The sequence below is a fragment of the Thermobia domestica genome, chromosome 1 (assembly GCF_964235325.1).
Source record: "Thermobia domestica chromosome 1, izTheDome1.hap1.1, whole genome shotgun sequence".
In the NCBI taxonomy this organism is placed as follows: Eukaryota; Metazoa; Arthropoda; class Insecta; order Zygentoma; family Lepismatidae; genus Thermobia; species Thermobia domestica.
The window spans coordinates 285,277,913-285,302,671 of NC_137454.1; the positions used below are offsets into that span (position 1 = coordinate 285,277,913).

Below are 24,759 nucleotides of genomic sequence, written 5' to 3' on the forward strand. Positions count from 1 at the left end.
AATCTAAGCAGGATCCGTATGGCACGTCATTTCCCTCAAAGGAGAGGCTGTCGAAGCTCTGGTGATTACAGTTAATAGTTATAACTACGTCACTGATGGTAATGTCCGTAGTATATGTTATGAAGTTCGCACGTCAAAGAGTGCTATTATATAAAAGGTTTCGAATATTGGTCTAGTTCAAGCTAGTACTAGTGAATAGATGACAGAACATACGTAGAGAGCGGTTAAAGTCATTACATTGATAATTGTAGTCACGGCGGAAAAAAGGTTGCCAATCAAAAGTCCTGATTTTCTGAACGCTCTGTATATGTAGGTTAATGTGTTAGTGACAGTTATATGATACGCAGCAGAGAAGCGAAGATAAAAATGTTATAGCTGGCCTTGTGAAGTTCGTTCGCTCGAAGTCGAAAGAAAATGCTGGCTTGCAATTTTGTTCACTGAAGGAAATTGTATGTATGTATGCTTATTTATATGACAGAATGCAGGTTGGTTAGGAATTAAGAGTGAGAAAAAAAGACAAGGGATCGCTTGAGATTTGAATACTAAGGTGGGTACTAGATTTGGTCACTTCAAATAGTTAGCTGCATCATATGCTGTATCTTGTTTTCTTCTATTCCATGTTTTATTTCTTGTCTCGCTTTTTTTTTTCTTCTTTGCCGCTGAAACATGAAGAGTGCGCTTCGCATGTCGCTCGTTTATATCTGCTGAGAGGATGATAATCTTGGTTTTCTCTCTTCTTATCTTCTCTTTTCTTCTTCCTAGCTGGTGCGTTCGTCATCATTATCATTGTATATGTATTCTTCTGCTGCATGAAATGGCTTAATCCTGTCAATGGAAATATTCTGTTCTCTCTCCCTGAAATTATGGGGCATGCGAACTCGATAGAGATTATTGTTTAGTTTTGAGATTATTGTAGCCGGTCCGCAGTATCTATCGGTCCATTGTGATGACTCTCCAATTCTTCGAAAGGGAAAGTAAATGAGTACTTTATCTCCATTGTGAAAAGTTTGTTGTTTATGTCTTCTATCAAAGTACTTCTTTTGTTGTTCGTGAGCCTTCAGTAAGTTATGCCGTGTCTTTTCTCGAAGTTTTACGAGTTGGTCCCGTTCAAGCTGTAGCTGAGGGGTAATCCTTAGTTTGCAATCGCTGATGGTCCTGGGTTCGTATCCAAACATGAGGAAGAAGCTGGATTTCTTCGTTCCTAATTGAGCGAAACTATTTAAACCAAAAGTAATATGAGGCAATAATTTTGGCCATGTTTCGTGATTTTGTTGGACGAAAAATTTTAAGGAATTCTGCAGTGTTTTGTTCATAACTTCGACTAATCCTATGTCTTGATGGTTGAAAGCAGGGCAAAACTTAAATTCAAAGTTGTATATCTCTGCTAGTTTTTGAAGTTTCTTCGCTCTGTGCACAGGATGTCTGTCTAGATGAAGGAAACGAAAGGCGCCGAATTTCAGAATGATTTCTTCCAATAAGAATTGTTCAATTGTATCTGCTGTAATCCCATTAACAGCCTTTGTCACTATATAGCGTGTACTTGTTTCGATGGCGACTAAAACATATTTTGGTTTTCCTTCTTCGTGCGGATAGGGACCTAAGCCGTCAAACATCCATCGTTCTCCTATATGGCCTATCGGGTGGTGCAGAAGTTCACCTTGTTGTTTTCTGGGTAGTTTTTTCAATAGTTGGCACTCCCTACAGTTCTTGATTCTGAATGCCAAGTATGATTTCATGTTTGGCATGTAATATTTGTTAAGGACAGTCTTATATGTCTTAGAAAACCCAAAATGGGGAGCTGACGGGTCTTTATGAATAGACTCGAACCAGTGTCCTGCCAAGCTTTTCGGGATGCATAAAAGATGAAGTAGCCCAAGTTCTGGATGTTTTTGTGTTCGATACAATATGTTGTCTTTTAATTGGAAATATTTGGCTGCTCTCGTGGTGGAACTTTTTGCCGGTTCTCCCCCTTCTAAAACTGTTATAATATCAGCATATGCGTCATCCTTACGCTGTTCTTCTCGTAAGTTCTTCAAAGATCCTGAGTATTCTATTTGGAGAATGGGTTCTTCTAATGAATTAGATCTGTATGCATGTAGATCTTCGATTGCCTGATGTGGGTCCATGGGTTCTGAAATATCACTGCTATTCTGCTCTAAGCGGCTAATGATATCAGCCGGATGTTTCTTTCCTTCAATGTGACAGATATCGAAATTATAGTCAGCTAAGAAAAGTCTATAGCGAGTGTATTTCCCCACTCTGTCCGGGTGACTACGTAAAGAGGTTAGACATTTTGCGTCTGTAAACAATTTAAATTTACGATTGAGTAAGAAATATCTAAATTTGCGTAAAGCATATATAATAGCATACAGTTCTTTTTGCCATACTGAGCTCTTGATCTGTTTTTGTGAGACGTCTGCTACAATAGGAAACGATTCTTTCTTCGTTAGTTTTGGGATCAAAACAAGCTAATAGCCCTCCAATCTGGTGAGAGGATGCATCTGTGTATAGCCTTATCTCTAGCTTTTCGTCGAAATGATAGAGAGAAGGGGCATTCAAAATGTCTTCTTTCAATTTTTCAAATAATTCGTCATGTTTTTCTGTCCATTTAAATTTGGCATTTTTAGTAAGAAGTTGCTGGAAAGGTTCTACCTTGGTCGTGAAGTCCTTGATATGACTTCGTAAATAAGAGCATAGGCCAATAAAGCTCTTAAGTATGCGTTTGGTCGTTGGCTTTTTAAAATTCTTGATCTTCTTTGCGATTTTTGGTGAGATGCTTATCTTCTCTCCGGATACAAGGAATCCTAGTACTGGTAGTTCTGTATATAACAGGTGCGTCTTCTTGGGGTTGGCTCGGAAGTCGTGTTTCCTTAATTTTTGAAATAAAAGCTCCAAATCTGAAAGTTGTTGTTCCCATGTATAAGAACCGATGACGATGTCATCTGCGAAATTGGTTATGCGTTTAGGTAAGCCGTCTAGTAGCATTTTTATTACTATAGTCAAAGATTGAGAAGAGGAACAATGGCCCATTACGCATCTAAGGAATTTATAACTTTTGCGTGTATGATTTACCTCGAAAGTCATATATTTAGTGCTTTTTGGATGCAATTTTATTTGAAAATACGACTGGGAAATGTCCAAACTTGAAATCAGGTTTTTCCCTTTTAAAACCTGTAAAACGTCCTCTGTATTTTGAAATGGTATGCTTAGGTATTTCGTATAAACATTGCATGCCTGGAGGTTCAACACAAGCCTGAAATCTGAACTGTTTGGCTTTTTAATTGCAATTAAAGGTGAGGAGAAATTACTAGTCTGCGTCTCCGTTATGATTTTTGCATCTAACAGCTGTTGTATCTGCTTATCAATTTGATCTCTTATCCCTAATGGAATTGGTGGGGAACGGTGATGGAATGACGCACTTTTATCTATACGAATTTTGTGTTCATATCCTCTAAAATAGCCTATATCCTCTGGGCTGTATGAAAACACATCCCTGTATTTATACAATAAATTGGTTACAGCTATTCGCTGGTATTCTGGTAAATCTGGATTTATGTCAAAAAGGTTAATGTTAAAAGATTTAGCAGTTTGCCTTAATCTTTCCTTTATCTCTTCTTGAGTACGAAATTGATGCGCTTTCTTTTCGTCTTCTTCTATTGTAAATGAAAATTCTTCCACGCCCTCCTCTGTATACGCCACTGGTGTACCTTTATTTAATGTTATTATTCGTGACGTGGGATTGGAAATGAGTAATGTGAGGTCGTTACTCGGTACTCTCATGGTCATTGCCTGTAAGCCGTATCGGTCTAATAATGATTGCAGTGGAGTAATGTAAAATGCAGCGTCATGAATTGTTTCTCTTTGAATCGATACAGGAAAGAAGAAATGTGATTTCGCTGGTATCGTAACTTTACTTGCTGTGATGACGTTTGCATTCCTTTGCAAGTGCAATGAGTGCATAGTGTCTCGTGACAATTCTTCCGATTCTTGCTTTTCTATTGGAAACGTAGGTTTCCTAGGTTTTCTGTATAATGATATAGATTTATTCTCCAAGTCTATTTGAGAAAAAAGCCTTGTGAGAATGTCATTCCCAAAAATCGGATTAAAGTCAGCATCTATGATGCGGAAGTAATGTGAGAAAGTGGTGTTGCCAATTTTAAATTTAATTAAAGCTATTTCTTTTAAAGTTAGAACTTTGTTGGCAATGCCCTTGATACGAGTTTGAAATGGTATTAGCGTACACTTTGGGGGTACGTCCCGTCTTGACCATAGACTAAGACTAGAACCAGTGTCTATTATAGCTGGTAGACTGTTTGTATTTACATGAATATTGAGTAACAGTTTATTATTTTCTATTCCCAATCTAACATGTTCACGATGTTCATTATTGGTCGTCTGGGTGAAAAATTTGGCGTTCGTGTCCTTAAGAGTTTTCGCTGTTGCCTGCTCTTCTTGAATGCCAACACATCTTAATTGTGGTGGTGTCTGTGTGGCCCGCGCCGACTTTTCGGAAATGGCCCGCGAGGCTTGACTTTGGCCTGCGAGCCCATCTAGGCGTTTCCCTGGTTGGAATTTTTTGGATTATTCCAACAGGTAGATGCTCCGTGGTTCTTCTTGTAACAAATTGAGCAGACTGATATTTTGTCGCCCTTTACAAAATTGTTCCTTTTTCTACCACCGTTATTTCCTTTATTGCTATTCTTCGCATCCGCTTTTTGTCCGTTTCCTTTACGAACTTTTCCTCCGTTGTTACGCCTATAATTAGACTTCATGGCGTTCTGTGCTACCATTAACGATAACTCGGCCATTTGATTTGCTAATTTGGTAAGGTCCGTGTGAGGAGGTTGTGAGGGCGGGTTTTGACTATGGTGGGGGTGCGGATTCGAAACTTCTGGTGCAGAGGAAGTTGACTGAGGAGGGAAGATATTCTGCGATGGAGGTGCAGAAGGTAACGATTGCGAATAACTAGGAGCAGGTTGGGTGTGATGCACAGTAGAAGTTGGCTGTTGTGCATAGGTTGGCATGCATGAATTGGAATTCGTTTGGCTATAATGGTCGTACAAAGGGAGTGGTGAGGGGCTGTTAGGTTGGCCGATTAAAGAATAAATTGCCTGTGACAATTCTACATAATTCCTCTTTTGCATGAGATCTTGAGCTTTTTCCAGTTCGTGGAGTCGTTCCTGCAGCCGCTGGATTGTTGGAAAGGATTCCAACGCTATCTTTTGCAGCAAATTTCGTTGTAGTCCTAACGAAAGAAAATGAATTTTCTGTTCCTCTGAAGCCTCTGGCATCAGCTGTCTGATAGCCCTCAATTTCCTTAAGAAATATGAATCGACTGATTCATTTTCGTTTTGTTGAATTTGAAAAATTTCTAATTCCGCCTTATACGCTGGTATATTTGGGCGGGACAGAGAAATTAATTTGGTTTTCAGCTGTTCGTAATTTAGTGTGTCGAATTGATTCAGATTTTGCAATTGTAAGACAAAGTCAAGAGCTACGTCCTGTAGATACATAGGAAGAATTTCTTTCTTCTTTTCGGGGGTCCAAGCCTGAAGTAAAGCCAAATGATCAAACAGCATGAAAAATCGATCGGGATCGTCAGTACTGTGACCAGAATATCTAGTTAAGTGAGGAATATTAAGAGGTATACGGGAGCCTGATTCTGCCATATTGTTATCGCCTTCTTTATATGTATTTTTCCCAGATCTAGTTGTCGGCATAAATACCTGCCAGCCTATAACGAATCAATCTACCATTAAGAGTAATGAGAGTATTTATGAGAATAAGGATACTATCTTTTATATTATCCTGCTTTTAGTAACACTTACACTGTATGTTAAAAGTTTTTAAGTCCGTGATAAAAAGAGCGCCCCGTAGGAAAGTCCTTTTAGTGTCTGCAAATAGACGCCGACGCATCTACCATGTAAAGATTTCTCGGGTAGAGCAAATAATGTACTCGGGATTTGGACTTTTCCCTTCACCTTTTTATTACAAAAGTTTTATGTACACAAATTATAGTAGAAAATTCCTCTAATATTTAGGTGAGATTAGATAGGAGCCCGGTGACCAAGCGTCGTGGGCCTTGGGGTTAGGTACTCTCGGTGACCGTGCGTCGTGAGAGGGGTGTAGATTAGGTTTCTCTTTCTCGGTGACCGTGCGTCGTGAGAAAGAGGATAGGAACCCGTTGACCGTGCGTCGTGGGTATAAGGATAGGTACCTCTCGGTGACCAAGCGTCGTGAGAGGGGTTTTAGGTGTTGTGATCAATCCGTGAAGATTGATGTTGGTCGAGGTGTGCAGGTCCTTTTTATTCTGTCTTGTCGGCTTCCATCGTGGGTACTCGTCCTTCCGACTGATGGCGATGGTGATCGACTCCTCTTCGGGAACGTCGTCTGTTTGTTTGTGTTTATTATCAACACATGTAGTTCACACGTGGTTATTGCCTGGTACGGCAACGTGGGGATCCTTACAATATATATTATTCGGTAGAGCAGTTTATTTAGACTACTTTTTCATCAGCCCTCATACAATAACACGAGATGGTTAAAATTTAAGGTCTCTTTCATCATCGAAGCTATATAAGATAAGATATATTTTCTACTGTAGAGACTAATACTAGAAAGACAAATACGAGCAACGATACAATTCTGAGTAATCTATCATTGTATGTTAATTTGAGATTTCTCATTCAAATTAAATTCTCTGGGTTCTAGTTCAATGGCGTTAATCGCAACGTATCCGTATTATAATATCGAAGAAAGTACAACAAAAGAAATAACACAAATACTGCGATCGTTACTTTTTATTTTTATTATTATTAATTTCATCAATGAAATTGCTGTTATGCATACATGTAAGAAAAGCATTATATAACAAACTACAGGCTCAAAATTAATATTTTTATCTATATTTCTTAAGGTTACACTAGTTTTAGATAATCAAAACTCGAATTTTTCAGATCATATACAAATTTAAGTTTTGACTTTGGAGATTATACTAACTACTCACATTAGTACTATGATATACTAGTCTCTGTATGCAGCTACCTTATTTTGGTTGGGAAATGGTTTCATATAAACTGAGTTTCAGTATTTCAACACAATATTACAAAACTTATCATTATCACACAATCATATGCTATTTCGATAAGAAAACAAGTATTCATACATACATACACACATACACACATGTACATATACACACTTTCAAACGCACAAAGATAAAACAGTATCTTCATCATAGACATGAGAAGAACTACGTGTACATTAAATCAGCTGCACATAGAGAATAAAAATATTATATTTCGCCTAATTAACATATATATATATATATATTACACTACCCATGGAAAGAAGGCATATTATCTGTCCAGATAACTGTACTGACAAAAATGGAAAGAAAAAAATAAATGCTGTTATAAGGAATGGCTTCAATTATCACAATTCTAAAAAATCAAATATAATTGACTACTAACTTTTTCTCATAGGCAAGAAAAAACGCACTATACTTGAATGGTAGTTTATGCTACACTACATTCTATTGAAATATGTGCTGGATGTATCAAAAGTCTGGAGCCATACACCAACTCGTTATAATTAAAGATACAAAATATATGGAGGAAGTTATTGGAAATATGTTGTTTTCAATCTAAAATGGCGGAATTTTTCCAATCACTAAAGCCGTTGGGCTGCACACTGATGATGCGCCCTACGTTAAATATAAAATGTAACGTTTCCAGTTCAGTAGGTTGTTCGAACAAAACGAAGGGACACGCAGAAATAACACAATAAACGTTCACATTGTTATGGGCCCCAAATCCGTTTCCCAAGAATACTGTGTTATTGGTATGGTGAGGGCGTAAGAGAACAGCTTGCTGAACTGGGAACATTGTGTTTTCATTTAAAGTAGGACACCTTACTAGTGTGGAGCCCAAACGCATCCTGCGATTGTGAATATTCCATCATTTAAGACTGAAAACAACCTACCCTCAACAACTTTCTCTCTTTCTACTTTTCCGTATCCTTACTCAGAAAGAACTGGCCTATGGTCCCAAATTCTTGATACACCTAGCATAATTTCAGAAAATTATATAGCAACTGTTAGTAATCTCTCATGAAAATATGAAATTATATACCAACATATATGTATATAAACCAACCGGATGCACGAATGCGTCACTCGGAGCTCAAGCCAATTAGAAACTTGTCAGGATGATCCAAAAAGTTAACTAGACAGAGGCAAAATATGAAATTTTACATTTTAAACCGTGTCTCGTAGGGCAAGGGATGCTTAATGGTATGTTGAACCGAAATACCGCGTTTTAGATTTTCGTATTTCGTAGTATTTTGACAAAATATTCATATTTAGTAAAATCTTAATATTTCTTTATATTCTATATGTGCCGTATATCTAAATTGAATATATAACTTCGTTGAACTCCGTGATCTTGCATCATCTTCAAAGTTAAGCGCATTCCCCTGACCCATGTAGAAGAGGTTCTTTTCTCATCAGACGAACAACGAAGGACCGAAACCCATCTCCCAGTTAAAATATCGGTAGAGGAACCTCTTGTAGCGAGTGAAAGACATAGCAACGGACCGAATCTTACGGAATAACCTCAACCGGAAACAACGACGGTAAATCAGAAATGTTAAATGGTACTTACTCCACATTCACTGCATATTAATGAAATCTTTAGATCAAATTAATCACTTAAAAGTATTTTTACCCGACCTTGATCCGACGTTTTCTCGAGTTATATCCTTATATGTATTATTCCAACATAATTTCGCCGGCTTGACTATAGGTCTGAAATAAAATATTTGTGCACCCATGTTGGTCTCTTTATATATACTGTATATATTCAAATTTTCATATTGAGAATCATTTCTCAAAGTTCTGAAGTGCTTTTTTCATTTTTCTTCGACGGATAGAGAGAAAAAAGTATGATTGAAAAAAGAAAAATTAAATAATATAGAAGTGTCCGTGAAGCGTTTATTTTTTGGCAATTCATTTTGTATGCTTGCTTTGTGATTCCTTTGTTCCAATAGATAGATCAGATAGCAAGATAAATGTAACTATTTTATTTTATTTTTTTTTTTTTTTTTACCTTTAGTTAACAGAAGTTAAAACCATCTGATTCAAATCTGACTATGTAAATGTCACTGTTTTGCAACAGACTTTTTCTTCCTTTCTCTTAAAATTTTTCTCTAGTCCGTCTTGGACTATAGCTGGTAACTCATTAATTATAAAACTGTTTCCTACTACCTTGGTTATTCGAAAGTGCTTACATTATTGTCATTTAACATGTATAATCACGAAAAATAACTTACAGTAAGAATATAAATGTATAAATTCGACTACGTATTACAATAAATCTACATATTACTTAATATATTTTTCTTTTGCTATCTTTACTTACTTACATTAATAGAGTAAATTACATGTATTAATATTTGATAAATATACAAAGGTTGGTTAAAAAGTACTGGTAAAAATGTTATAATTCGTGCTGACTTTATGCACAGAAAAAATAAAACCATGTTGCATTCCTTCAATGTGATCGTATCCTACCTTCTGTCTCACGTGTGGAAGGTGTTGTACACCGTCGGCGCGTCAGTCTCTGTCGATGTCCCATAGGGACCGCTATATGACATTTGTTGTGTCGCAGTGCTTCCCACGAAGTGGTTCCTTCATTTTAACGAAGAGGTTGTCACGAAGTCTCTGAAAAAGTTGTGCGCACACGCACCACTTCAATTTTGATATACGTATGCTGTTCGTCTTTCTGCAACATATTGTTATGGCGTTTCCTCTTTCCTCCTCTATTTTACGCGACTGCTGCTTTTGACCGAATAACACCCTCATTACCAGTCGCCACACTTAATCGCCTAACATTCCCTTATCAGCTACCGAACTCTTGTAATGCTGAGATAGTCCTCAGACGTGAAAAGTGTTGCCACTACTTTTATCCAACCTATATAGAAATAAAACGTAGTTATTCTTTCAATTGGTCTAGCTTTATAAGCTTGCTAGATGCAGCAGCACTACCGACTAGTTCGTTTTGACAAAATTTTACATTTCGAAGAGCTAATTTCTGAAACCCAATCTGAAATAGTAACACATTTTATGAATAGAATTACCATTACTGAGCTAAACTTGATAAACGGTACAGTTTGCTAATCTCTATTCATATAATCACAAGATACATAAATTAAAAGTAGCAGTTTTAATCATATTTTTTTCTCATAATTTCTCATTTAACAGTATCTTGTACTTTCAACAATGCAGACAACTATGAAGTTCTGCCTTATTTCTAGAAACAATTTTCCAATAACCTTCTTAAGCGTACAGAACTGAGCTTCGCCTCAGCAAACAAAACAAAACGAAAAGCTAATTTGCCTGATTACTGTACTATTGTAGGAGAACACAGTTTAAACCAGGGTTGTGAAAAACAAGTTGTTTTTCTGAAAAACCCACCCAAGTGGGTTTCATTGGGCAAAATTGGATTTTATTAAATTTTATATGTACATTTAAAGCCGTATTCCTAATTAAAACACCACTTAAGCATTAATGTTCCATTGTACACATGAAACTATGGAATTTCCTTATTGCACAAAGAAAATCCGAGGAGCTCCATCCACGTTTGTGGGACATACGTCGCCCCATTGACATTTGTTTATATTTCGATTTCAAGAAAGAAGGAACGAGACAATTTTGTAGAATAACCAAGAATGGATAATTCTATATAAGTAGCAGTGTCACGAGTACACCACGGGAAGGAATTTATTTGTATGACGTGATATACATAGAAGTTGCCCACCGTAACAACGCCGGATACTGGCCGAAATAGTAAAAAACTGTAAACATTAGCTTATATACATGATACAAGAAATGGTGAAAGTGGTCCCCGTTAACGCCGAGACACTTCTGCAAACATCGCAGTATAGAGCCTGATACTGTCGGTGATAATCCGGAGGGTGTTGAAGTTTTCTTACAGTTCAGCCAGGATATGGGGTTATTTGCAAACACCTTCTGCTTTAAGAATTCCCTGAGATAAAATTACAGGACAAAGCCGGGAAAAAGAAGGCTACAACCCCTTGCTTACTGTGCGCTCTTCTGTAAACAGTTCGTGCAACACAAGGATTCGTTCAAAGTGTGGCTCCATCTTAATAGAAATAAAAGTATAGTCTTATTGGTGGTGTCAGTTCATCGTTAAACTGCTGTAAAAAAACACAAACTTCATTATTCACTGTTGGTTCCAAGAAGACTGGACCCACCACACGTCTCTCTGAAACTGTGTAATACCAATTTTTTAGTCACGAAGGAGCGGAGAAGGATATGCGGATTTTTAGCAGACCAGTGCCGCATTTTTTGCGAATTTACGGATCCCGATAAATGAAACCAAGCTTTGTCGGACATTAAATACATTAGAGTTCAAATGTCCGTCCGCAATCATTGTTAGTAACTAAATACAGTAAGGAACCAGTTTACCTGTGTCTGGCTCCTTAAGTTCCTGGACATATATTACTCGGTATAAATTCAGTTTCAGAGACTTCAATACACACTGAGACGTTGCTCATAGTCTACTGGGATAGTTTCCATTTAGAACTTTTCTGGCTTCGCGTTATCCGCTGCTGATTATCACTGACGACCTCAGGTATTTGGACATTTTGTTTCCACCTACTCACATTCGCCATAGACTCAGTTTGAGGATATCTTGGCACCAGGTTTTGAACACACAGTATCGGAAGTGATTTTGTTCCTGAGCACTTGGCACTGTAAGCTTTTTGTGTATTCTTAATTCATCTCGTCCACATATATTATTCCACTATCACAAGTCGCTTTGCACGGAAATCGCTATCTCCTCGATGCGACTATTTACCAGAACTAAACAGGCACAAAATTCCAGCTAAACAAACTGCACATTGGATGGAGCCAAACCAACAGACCTCGCAAAGTGCTAAACAACTGCGCATCAAGCGACATATCATCATCAGCCAAAATTACTCAGAGAATTACACAATTATTTGCTCGTCTTTGGTATTACCTAGCCGGGCTACTTTTAGTAGGCCACCTCATGTTTTCTCAATTAACATTAAAACCTAAACTGGTAATTTCTACTACTTCCGGTTTTAGTACAGATATTAGTGTGGAGATGGCATATGGTCTTGGGATACTTAATTGACTGCAGAAAACTGCTTTTCGTTATCTAATTACCGTTTCTACTCGATCAATGCTAAAACCGTAAGTGACTGATTTCTGCCACTTCCATTTTGAATCAAGGATTAAGAAAGAAGATGGTAAATATTCTTAGAACGCTAAATAGACTGAAAAATCCGTTTCCCGTTATCTTTTATTGTTTCTGCTTTCTGCAGATCAATACTGAAACCGAAAATTACAGCTAATTTTGTCACTTCCGGCTTTAGTAGGGAGTTAAAAATGGAGACGAAATATATTCCTGGAACTCTTAATCAATTGTAGGAAACCGCTTATCGCTATCTATTACTGTTTTTGATTTATATTAATCAACGTAAAACTGGAAATGTTTGATTTCTACCACTTCTAGTTTGATATTATCTCTATCAACGATTGAAAACGAATGCATACTTGAATTTCAATGCAACATGAAAATATCAGCGTGTCCCTAGTTTAAAAGTTAATAAATGTCATAGATATACGAAGAACGATAACTAACCTTTCGTCATTGTTTAGTTTCTTTTTTCAGTTTTAAATCATACTCTTAAAAAGTAGGTATGTTAATGGGAATGTAACCAAATGAATCACAGAATTGCTTGAGAATTCAGATGGAAGAAATAGGTTGAGCAGTGACTGCAACATGAATTGTTTCTACTTGAATGGTTTGAATTATTTGTGCTAAGTACGTAAAATTAAGTTTAATAATTCTGTAGGTAAGACATATACTGAATACATGATTAAGCAATGGCAAATTATATTTCCTCTTAAAAATCACCTCACATTACAATTTAATGAATACCTTAAATTGTAAAATTACTGAAGACTTCAAAAAGCCAAAGGGTGATATTGTGGAAGGGGAGTGAAAAGCCGATTTCGCCGCAACTCACTATGTGACTTCCCTGTTGTGTAACTGTAGAGCCGCACCAGCATACATGTGAGGTATTCCAAATATTAACTCCTAGTGTTGTTTCCTAAAGTGTGTTTACACTTCTGCTCTATTAGTTCTAAACCACTTTGTAAAATCCTAAAAAACAAAGTGTGTTTACACTTCTGCTCTATTAATTCTAAATAGCTTTATAAAATCCTAAAAACAAGCTTACTGTTGATTTTTTACTGTGTATTGTAGTATATCTGTTTCCCTTGAAGGACTTGGGGAAAATATCTAAAGGAATTATCACAACAAGGAAGTAAACATTAACGACTGAAAACTATTTGTATACATAGTATCTAATACATTACACAAGAAAGTCTATGTAAAATCCGTATTTTGTTGGTACACAAAGAGTTTTATTTTATCGAATTCAAACCATGTAATTTTATGTGTACAAACAAATGCATTAAAACGGCAAATCCTTCCTCTGTGGAATAAAGACACATTGTTATTCACATACCGTGGATACTACTTTCTGAAAATATCTTGCATATTCACGTTCATTCATGTTCCTAGTGCACATAGAAGCGATAGATGGCAAGATTTCTACTTACATAAAAGTTGTCAGAAAATTCATATGCTCACAAAACTATTTTCGTGAAGGATTACAAGAAATATACGTGGTACAGGATTTAAGTATCCGACAATTACGTCATAAACGGACACCGTAAGATTTCTGGTCCATCACAAATTGAAACTACTTCGTGTAAAAATAATATATTATTACCGAATGCTTCATAAATCATAAGAACATTTGTAGTAGGCAGAACTTCAGAGTGACTGTACAGCCTGAGATAATAAACAATCTATATGCATAATATGCTATTTTCTTCTGCTATGACTGTATAAATACCGTACAGAAGACTAACGATTTCTATTCCATAGTTCAAGTACGATGTGTCTACAAACGCGATATATATATATATATATATATATATATATATATATATATATATATATATATACACACTGTGATTAAGGAAAGCCATAAAAAATCTACTTTCAGGTCTGTGATTTTAACATCTTTAACCCTTTCACAGAGGAAGTCGACTTTTGTCGACAGAACCAAATTTCCTTAACATGCGAATGTCGACGATAGTCGACGTGTTAAACTTTGTTTGTCCGTATCTTGGCTTTGTCGAGAGTAGTCACCAAAGTTGTACCGTTCATTTTTGTTTGTGTTCTATTGTTTTCGATAAACAATAGAAATCACACAGAAAACCTTTGGCGACTACAATCGACAAACCCAAGATACAGACAAATTTTAACACGTCGACTATAATCGACATTCGCAGGTTAGGGAAATTTTTTTCCGTCGCCTTCCACAGTGAAAGGGTTAAAGATATGTTAAATGATTTAAATAGAACAAAAGAAAAGATTATACTAAGATATTTCATATTTAAAAATGATCATTGTTACAATTCTATTGTAGACTACTTCGTTACTATGGGATAATAATTGCCTTAAATATTAATGTGAACAACACAGTCTCAATTTAGCTTTTTTTTTTTTTTTTTTTTTTTTTTAATTATTACAGCCATTTTCGACTAGCTCAAATTATTCCTTACACAACGAAAAACTGAGTATTAATTAGCTTCTTTTCTAAACAGTAAACATAAAATCTCGTTGGCTGCAGAAGTGATGAAAATAAATATCATAAACTTTCGCTATATCAATAAACACACCACAAATTCTTTGGATTCATACTTGGGATTTTACATACAATTCATCACACACTTTCGATGCTAGGAAAACAATACTAGGCATACATATTAAACAATAGTATATTAGAACTTTATCTATACAAGTTCAACCGGAATGCATAAAAATATTTTTTATATTCAATATACTGATATGAACAATAAAAATTATTATGTAACAACTAAATACCTGACCATAATTCAGAAAATTGTTCTCAGAAAATTTAATTTTATAAAACTAAATCTCTTGCTTTAATTAATACATATATGCCTCAAAATATAAAAATAGAAATTACAAAAAATAATTTGAAGTGAAATTATTTCGAAAATCCAAAGGAAAGAATACAATTACTTCTCATTATCTAACTTCTTATATTTTTATTATTTCCAAACCAATAATTACAACACCTTCTCTAAGCTAGGAATATTTTATTTAGACTACTACATTCTTTTCTTTAAGTTATTAAAGAACTATATATTTCCTTTCATATATACATCCACTTATATTTATTTTCCATTATATGAAACAGTTATTCATTATATAGCCTTTTACTTTAACCACGAACGTATGTAGAATGGATTGCTCTTGAAACGTTTCATACATCGACCTTTACAAAATCAGCAGTCAAAATAAGGGAGAATCACTGCTGAATAAATAAACACCAAACAACGTAATAAATGTATTACAAAAAACTAACTTCTAACATGCATGTTGTTTCCAGAACGCTTTTCATATGAGTCTTACTGGATATTTTAACATAAATGTGCAACTTAAATGCCTATTTAGACTTTGTAGGTATTTCATACATCCGTCAATACACTGCAAAAGAGAACTGAAGATCACGAACTCCCGTACATGCATATATGGCACTACATCAGAGGTAGCTTGTAATTTATTTTATTTGTTTTAATTATTGTTATTATATTTCGCTTACACAAAACACACACACACACACACATTTTGTAGTCTCAGTTAATCATACGTCGACTGTTACATTAAATGTGACTGTATGCTGCTGTTGTGATTCATTTCTCCAAGACTCATCAATACCATGTAGCGAATTTAAATAGATAGATCATCATGTATATTTTTGACATAACATATTATAAAAACCTTTACATATTCCAGATACGGACCCATGACATTCATACATTTATCGGAATGGAAATACAGAAAGTTGATCCGTCTATATCTGTCCGATTTTAAATCTTCACCCCTACTTACAGAATCAACCGAATGATCCAAACAGCAGGAGAAACTCAAAGGCCTCTGGCATCGCCGAAGTTTGCCCGTGTGTAGTATGTGCATTATGGTTCCCAAGGTGAACCAGTTTTGGGAAGGCTACGTCATAGCACTTTTGCATGCAAGTTTTCCGTGACACTGATTGTTGGATATGAATTGAGGGCAAAGACCATCAAGAACGTAATTAATCGACATAAACACCATGACTTTCAGCACTTCGTTCACCCAGTAAGAAGAATAGAAAGCGACAATGTACTGCGGTGATTCCACCTATAGCTCGGAAGTTACGCGGAACTTCCTACAATGGACGTTACGATGTAGGGCTATTGTCAAGACACATGGTCCTCATATCGACGGAAAACTGGTGGTGGTCCCATGGTAGGTGGGACGTCAAGATCAGACACATGTAGACCGATCACACTTCTGTATTTTTGTAAACTTTTTAGTCAGTTGTACATTAATATATATAGAACAAAAGTAACTTAAAGAATACCTGTTAAATGCGTATATTTCATTAGCTATATTAAGCCTTAAAATACATTCGGCAATGTAATACGATACGATGTACACATTTGTTGGAGGCAAACAAAATATGCTTAATGTACATATTCACAAAAATAATTTGAATTGCAAACACAGTGAATAACTATACTTTATACTGTGCAGTTCATACTTTCAGAACAAGTTTTTAGTTCCATTTACTAAAGCTTGTTTTCTTACTGAATAATCAACGGAATTTTCAAACTGAATAATCTTCGGTATATATATCGTATTGTTATAAGGTCAGTTTCAGTTGCAACAAATATAATTACATGAAATTGATGCTATTGACCGATTCCATTTCAAATCGTCCAGGTAAACCACAATTGGTCCCCATCATAGTCTCAGATTTCATTTATTTTTTTAATATATGGGATGTACATGCAATATTATTAGACCCATATTTTTTTCTTTTTGCTGAAAAAAAATTCCTTCGATATACAGCCTTCCAAAATGGCTGCCCTCCTCTCGGATTGCTCGAAAAACTGAAAAAGACGTCAAATTAAAAGTTTTGTTGTAGAGAAAGGAGTGTACTTAGTAACATAATCGCAATAGCAGGAAGAGTATAAAGTTGTATGTTTCGGTGGAAGGCCAAAATTCATCTATTGGTTCAATAAGAATCGCGCAATTCACTCGCAATGTTGCCAACTTTGGTGTTTTTTTTTTGTTAACTCCAAACATTTTTTTTCTTGTCCTCACAAGCAATATCAACCATCTGCTTCTAGCATCGAAATCTATTTCATAAGGTCTCTTGAAAATGTAAAGGACTTACGTTTCTGATTATTACATCCCACGTTATAGCATGATGAAAAGCTGAAAATTTCATTAACACGCCATGTTTGGACGCCATTTACATGGAATTGTGTACAGAAAGAATTCTTGACAAAAATTTTATCTTGCGGTAAAATAAATGTATTGCGTACAGCGCGTCTGTGAAAATGTAGTATTAGGAGAGGATGATTATTTGTGTAAAGGGTAATTTGAATATTTACCGTGAACAACGTGAATGTGTGAGAGATATTGGTGACCACGAAAGAAGGTATAAATATGAAATCATGCACCAGCAAGATAAAGAATTTGTTCCTCTGAATGTAGATTTGGAAACCATTAACCAGACAGTTAACATGCTAAACATGACTGTGTCGTCATTAAAAAAACAGCCGTTATTGGTGAAATATACACTACGGTGAAGGATTCACCTCTCAAAATTTTTCATACTGCTTTTCAAATCGCCTTGTGTACAGGACACAAATAATCATCCTCCCCTAATAGTACGTTTGGGCAGACACGCTGTACACAATCCATATATTTTACCGCAAGATAAAATTTTTGTCTAGAATTCTTTCTGTGCACAATCCTCATATGGCTTTTAGAATAATCAACACATTTAATACCGTCCTTACTGTAATAGGACTTCCCCATTGTTATTCACACAAACATTTAACTAGTGCACTACAATGTCATGCTACCAGTGAAAATTTTCATGGTTCCAGAGAACACTAGGACGATGTTCACAAACTATCACACACCAGGAATCTCACAAACTATCAATAACGCACGAGATAAAATCTTTTAATGAAATACATGTAAATTTTCGAAAACTGTGGTGATGTAGGGAAAATTGTGCTACATGTGATGTTTACTATCATTAATGAATACCAAATATAAAATAAAATCCACGTAGTGTCATTTGGAAACAAATAAAAGTTCTACCAAGTTGGCAACACTGCCAACCGAATTGCAACGCACGTAAAAATCATCATATTGACACAAATCAACTTTCTGAACTTAATCAATGCTTTAACACACAGCTTCTGATTTAACGCGAAATATATATTTTATTTTCCAATCTCTCGAGCCGATTTTGGGTCCCGAGTTGGAAACCCTGTAACTCGAAAACGAAGCGGAATTCGACTCATGTTTATAGGAACTTTTCTACCGGATTTGATGTCAGGATTCATCTCTCAAAATTTTCATACTCCCTTTCAAATAGCCTTGTGTATGGGACCTAAATGCCCATAGGAGATATTTACATTTCAAGTACAAAAATTGAAATTTCAATAATTAATTGCGAATGTTAGGGGCTGCAGCCACATGAACGGTTAACGGATATTAAATACTTAGGTACTTCTCCAATATATGTCAAAAATTCAGATTTTTAAAAGGTGGGGGTTTTGAGAAAATGGCGTCCAAACATGGCATCTTAATGAAATTTTCAGCTTTTCATCATGCTATAACGTGGGATGTAATAATCAGAAACGTAAGTAATTTACATTTTCAAGAGACCTTATGAAGTAGATTTCGATGCTAGAAGCAGATGGTTGATATTGCACGTGAGGACAGAAAAAAAATGAAGTTAACAAAAATTTCACCAAAGTTGGCAACATTGCGAGTAAATTGCGCGATTCCTATTGGACCAATAGACGAATTTTGGCCCTCTACCGAAACATACAACTTTATACTCCTCCTGCTATTGCGATTATGTTACTAAGTACACTCGTTTCTCTACAATAAAATTATTAATTTGACATATTTTTCAGTTTTTCGAGTAATCCGAGAGGAGGGCAGCCATTTTGGGAGGCCGTATATCGAAGGATTTTTTTTTTTTTTAAAAAAAAGGTCATAATTTTTTATGTAGTTTCTTATTTTAAAATATAAACTAAATCTGATACAGTCGTGTGAACCACCCTGGACGATTTGAAATGGAATCACTCTATTTTAATTACACAGAAATACAAGACTCAAGTAATATGATTAACTTTACGACAAAAAGAAGTTCTCACCAATATAATGTCTCCTAAATCCACGAATGAAAAAATATATAAGGAAAGTGTTTGGCAACTACATCCTCTTCAACGTGAAGTATGATATCGTATTTCAGAACTTCTTTACTGCCTTTTATTTGTTGTGACGTTTCGGTCGAAAGTTGAGAATATTCATAGAAGAGTTACTTCACGTAACAAGTTTCTTTTATGCTACAGCTACAGAGATGTTTCCAAACGAAAGTTTAAATATTGGAAAATAACTTGTGGGAAAATTCTTTCGCACATCTTGAAATGAACAAAACTACTGTAATTTTTATTTTTCAATTCCGTTTTTCTTTTTTAAACATGATAAATCTGAAATACGGAGTGAAATGTGTCCATGTTATTAAATGATCTAAATCTCAATGAAAATTAAAAACATTTGTAATATTAAAACGGTGGTCAATTACATGTTCTGTTGGAACGAATTTCATCACTATGATGTTCAGGACAAGTCTGCACGCAAACAACAATTCCACTTAACTTCTCTTAAATGCCGTGTTCTTTCGTATTTCTCGATACTATTGAGTCTAAAATGAAAGTTTACATCAAATCCAGTGTTGCACTTCAACCTATAGAATTTGGAACTTCAATACTTTAAACTTTCATCTTACAAAAAAAGAAGGAATTTTCGGTGAGTAAAAGAAACATTTCGCAAATCGTTACTTAAAATCAGATTGGTCCCGTTATAATGCAGTTCTTAAACAATGCATTTCTTCTCTTTTTTACTGTAAAGGCCGCCCCTGAGCAAGGACTGATCATTTCAGACTGTCAAGGATAACACTTTTTTTTAATATATATATTTACTTGAATTTTGAAAAACAGAATAATAAGAAATTTTGGCGGATACAAACATACTAAGCTTTTGTAAAAATGTAAAAGATAATTGAAATGAGAATAAAAAGCCACGGGCTATAAAACAGTAAAATTCTTATTAAGTGTATATAGATATATACACAATTCATCAACAAACTTGTAATCATCTCAGTTAATAATTATAAGACGACGCTTTTCTTTCGATGCCAAACATGTACTTGTAAATTGTGAATTCTATCTAACAACGGGTATTCCAACACCAAGGCAAAACTTTAATATATCGAACTGATTACGCAGAATTTTCTAAGTAAATATCTTCCATGTAAAAATGAAAGCCAAGAGATAAGGTCTTCACATAAATACCGGATAGTTAAAATATACAAAATGCATTTTTATAAACTACACTGTAACTTTACTTGGTATTAGAACTTACGTTGTTAACTCGAACACTGAATATGTCATATCTGACTGAGCGGACTTCTACCATTAAATGATTACTAGCTGCTGCCTCAAATATTTTTCTTTCAAGTGATACATATATTGCTTAGAAGTTACATTCAATATCTTTCCACATTATTTTAAGTGGAATTTAAAAAAATTTTAGTAAGAAAAATTACTTTATAAAAATTAGAATACCGCACCATTGACTACCAAAATTTCAATATTCTTTAAAAAGAGTTCTTAAGGCAGTGGTTCAGTATCAACGCTAAATGCTAAATTAATAAAAGCTAGTTATGCAGTAAGCTGTACGGTAATATTTTTATATAAAAATTAAAAACACGATAAACCTAACGAGAGAATTTTCGAACAGCCTGGTCAAAGACAGGAATATTAGTTATTGATAGGCAAGCTTTTGGTATACTAACTAATACAATTCCTTTTTGCATCACCATCACAATCTCACTTTCAGATCTTCCATTCTCTGCTTTATTCTTCTCTTCATTTCTCTATATCTGAAAGAAAAATATCATGAAAAGTATATTATAGGATTAATCATACAGTACAAGCATTGTCCAAAAACTTTATTATTATTTTTTTTCAGATACCTTACGAGAATAGATTATGTTCTTATCATTATCATAACTAACGAAGTCAGTGCAACTTCTAGAAATAATAACTCGTTTTACTGAACTTCGCAAAGCACATTCTTTACTCTTCCGTATAGAACTAAAACTATAAAGAAAAATCGTCTGGCTGCTGGATTGGCAAGGACTCGAACCTCCTGCTCCTATCTCCTGCTTTCTATATATATATATATATATATATATATTGTAAAACTTTGTCTCATATAGGTCTAGGTAGAGCGTTAATAAAACAGTGTCCGGAATCGATCTCCCACTACCAATTTTATTATAAAATTTCTCTATAAAAAGTATTTTCACAAAATACTGTACAAATTAATCTCCCTAATATCAAAGGTTAATTATAGATGGTCTTTGACCGTAAGGACGCAGATAGGATCTCTGCAGAGCCCCGTGCAGGCTAAGCGGAGTGGAATTAGGTGCCCAAAGCTCCGAAGCAAGCAGTGGATAGGTTAGTTGGCCAGCAGAGCCCCGAAGCAGGCTAAGCGGCTGAGACGGTGAGCGGTTGGGATTCCCAGTCAGAGACTCGAGCAGGTTAAGCCAGGAGAAAGGATAGGCGTAGACTAGAAGCCCTAGGGTTAGATTACTCCTAAAGTCCCGAAGCAGACAGTAGGAGGGTCACCAGAAAACTGGTACTGAATTGCCTTTGTCCATCCAATTTATAGGGTTCGTTGGGTGGCGATGGCGCTGCTGCTCCGATGTCGTCTTCTGCTCCGTGGGAGGGGCTAGAAGCCGTCGTCTGCAAGTGATTGTAGATCCATCTGGTGTGAAGTCTTCTTGCCGAACCACGTGGTGGTGTTTGTAAACACTGACATGTGGAATTGTTGGTTTACAACATCACATGAGATATTACACCCCCTGGCTTGTTTACGAAATAAGCCGAAGAGTTATTTTTCTTCTTGTAGGAGTTGGCAACATTGAGGGATCACACACACACACACAAAAAAAAAAAAAAAACACTGAAAACACTATCATCACTAAAAAAATCACCTTTCGGAGTACTAGAAGGTAGTGGAAGAAAGCACTAAACAGTTGTACCCTAATCACAGGCAGGATCGGTGCATTTTTATATGTCACTTCATTTCTCTCGAGGCAGGGCTGTTTTCTGCTTTGGTTTTAATATTATATATATATATATATATATATATATATATATATATATATATATATATATATATATATATATATATATATATATATTAGTTTACTTATAGTGAGGGGTTTTGGAGTCTGTGGACTCGGTCGCTCTTTAGTTGTATTATTGGTATTAAATGCGTCCATTGGGATTGGAGGAGATATTTCTAAGCGAGGTCTTTTGGATATTTTTGTATTGAGCTAAGACGGATATATAACTTATATAAAATGATAAGACTTACAAATACTAAAATGGTTTCAATAAACAGATATAAAGATAATTTATATTGGAAAGTTTGTTATGTGAACGGCGTGATTTCTTGGTCACCCTGTGTAAGATGTAAAATTTCTAAAATATATGCATTAAAGATATGTATTTCAATAAAATAATCCAATTTTAAATGCCAATGATGAAGATAATGATAGTCTTAAATTCCTGTACAGTGATCGTGATTTTTGGAACATGATATATTTATGTTGCATGATGTCGGTGACAATATGTAGTCCATAGTGCAAAAAGAAAAAATATCAGGAAATTATAGGTTAATTGTCCTTGTAAAGATCAGTTGCCTTTTAAATGCGGAAATGCAAATCTCAGCATTCTTTCATTCAGTTGCAGAGTGATGAATCAGCTCTTTGTAAAGCAAAGAATAGTAAGTATTTTTATTGCAATGGAAAGTGTTTTTATCTGTCTGAATGCTTGTGTTCGTGTTTCCTTCTTCCTAGATGAGTACTTTAATTTTTTCAAAGCACGCTTACACGCTGCACCGTACTCTGACATGCACCAACACACTTCTGCGTATTTGGACTGCTGCCAGCGCCACCGTGCGACGACCGCACCGCATGGTCAAATGCACTGCATGGTCAAACCCCGAGGTGATTTCCAACGAAAACCGCCCACCAGAGCGTTGTTTCACCATGTATCCGCATTATCCTTAATTTATGAGCACGAGTATATATATAATTTGTGTGTGTGTTAGGAAACCAAGGATCTCTAAGCTTGAGAGTAAAATTGTTTGTGTTTAGTATACTCTTCTAGTATATATATATATATCTGTTTTTATTTTTACTATATTATAGTAAATAAAACAAATCAACTGTATTTAACAATATAATAAAAACAAAACCTAACAAAAAGTGCCCACTAACAACGTTATTGGTTGGGGTCCCCACGGACCCCAGGTTGACATTAACGTAATCTTTGAAAGGTTGGCGTCATAACGTTAAAGTTTTAAGTGTTTGCTTAGGCAATACGCACAACATCAATGACAGAAAAGCTACTTGTTGTCGTTTTTAGAGTTACCTGATGGCTATAATACAATTATTTTAATAAAAGAAACTTGTAGCAATGCCAGTAAATAATTTTAAAATGTTCATGAGTCAAAGTACAGCAATATTAGCTCAGTTGTTGGAATTAATGTCCAGATTTTGTTTGGAATACCACGTTAACGATGATTATAGGCATAGCTCTTGACATAACACGATTTGTTTTTGGCAACTCTTCGCTTGTTATGTACACCGACAGCAAATGCCATCTAGCGGCAGGCTATACAACTACGTGATTGCTTACTTTGGCCACGCTCTTCGAGCATCGTCGCAATGGCCGGCTTCGTCCAGAAGATTCGCGCACCTCCCGTTCGCCTCGTTGGCTCCAGAACCTACGCCGACGTTTCTAGAATATTCTCGCTCGAAGTTCGGCGGTGGTATAAATATTGCGTACTTCGGCCAGCCAATCCAACAGGCCAGTTTATTGCAGCTGAAGCTTTAACGGTTTTAGTTCACTACTGTTTCTGTTAAGACAGAGTGTTTGTGCATTGTACCTAAAGTTACAGTCTTCTTAATGCGATACGATTCAGAGACATTTTGTATACTTTGGTTTCCAAATTCGGAAGCAACGGAAAGCAAGATGAAGAAAAAGCCTCATAGCAGACCAACGCGGGAAAGTGTGAAACGAGGTTTATTTGGCACTCCAAGTGAAATGAGTGAAGTGCAGTTACCCACGTAGGCTGACATTATGCGACATTATCATTGGTTCGAAGTGGTTTAAGTGGTGACGAAAGTGTAACTAAATTACCAGTGATTGACATTTGTAAACTAGTTGGACAAAGAGTTGTACATATTTGGCGTAAAGAAAGCATTCCTGTGGTTTCAGATAAGAGAGTTTTTGACATGCTGAAAACAGTTTATAATAAGTGTCGCACCAAGGAAAAACATTTCAGTCGACAAGGACAAGAAGCAACACTTCGTGCAGGTTTTGTTACACACGCGGAAAAGTATTTTTGATATGTCGTCTTGCAAATGTAAAACCGCCCAAGA

At 35.6% G+C, this 24,759-nt stretch overlaps 1 protein-coding gene across 1 annotated transcript in view; it reads right to left on the reverse strand.

Moving 5' to 3' along the window:
* Window positions 1–6,785: 6,785 nt before the first annotated feature.
* Window positions 6,786–24,759, reverse strand: part of Rassf (Ras association family member) — a 154,022-nt gene continuing 136,048 nt past the window's right edge. The window contains exon 8 of the mRNA XM_081726645.1: window positions 6,786–21,180. Coding sequence (XP_081582771.1) covers window positions 21,120–21,180 — 61 coding nt within the window. The 3' untranslated portion in view covers window positions 6,786–21,119. The remainder of the gene's footprint in view (window positions 21,181–24,759) is intronic.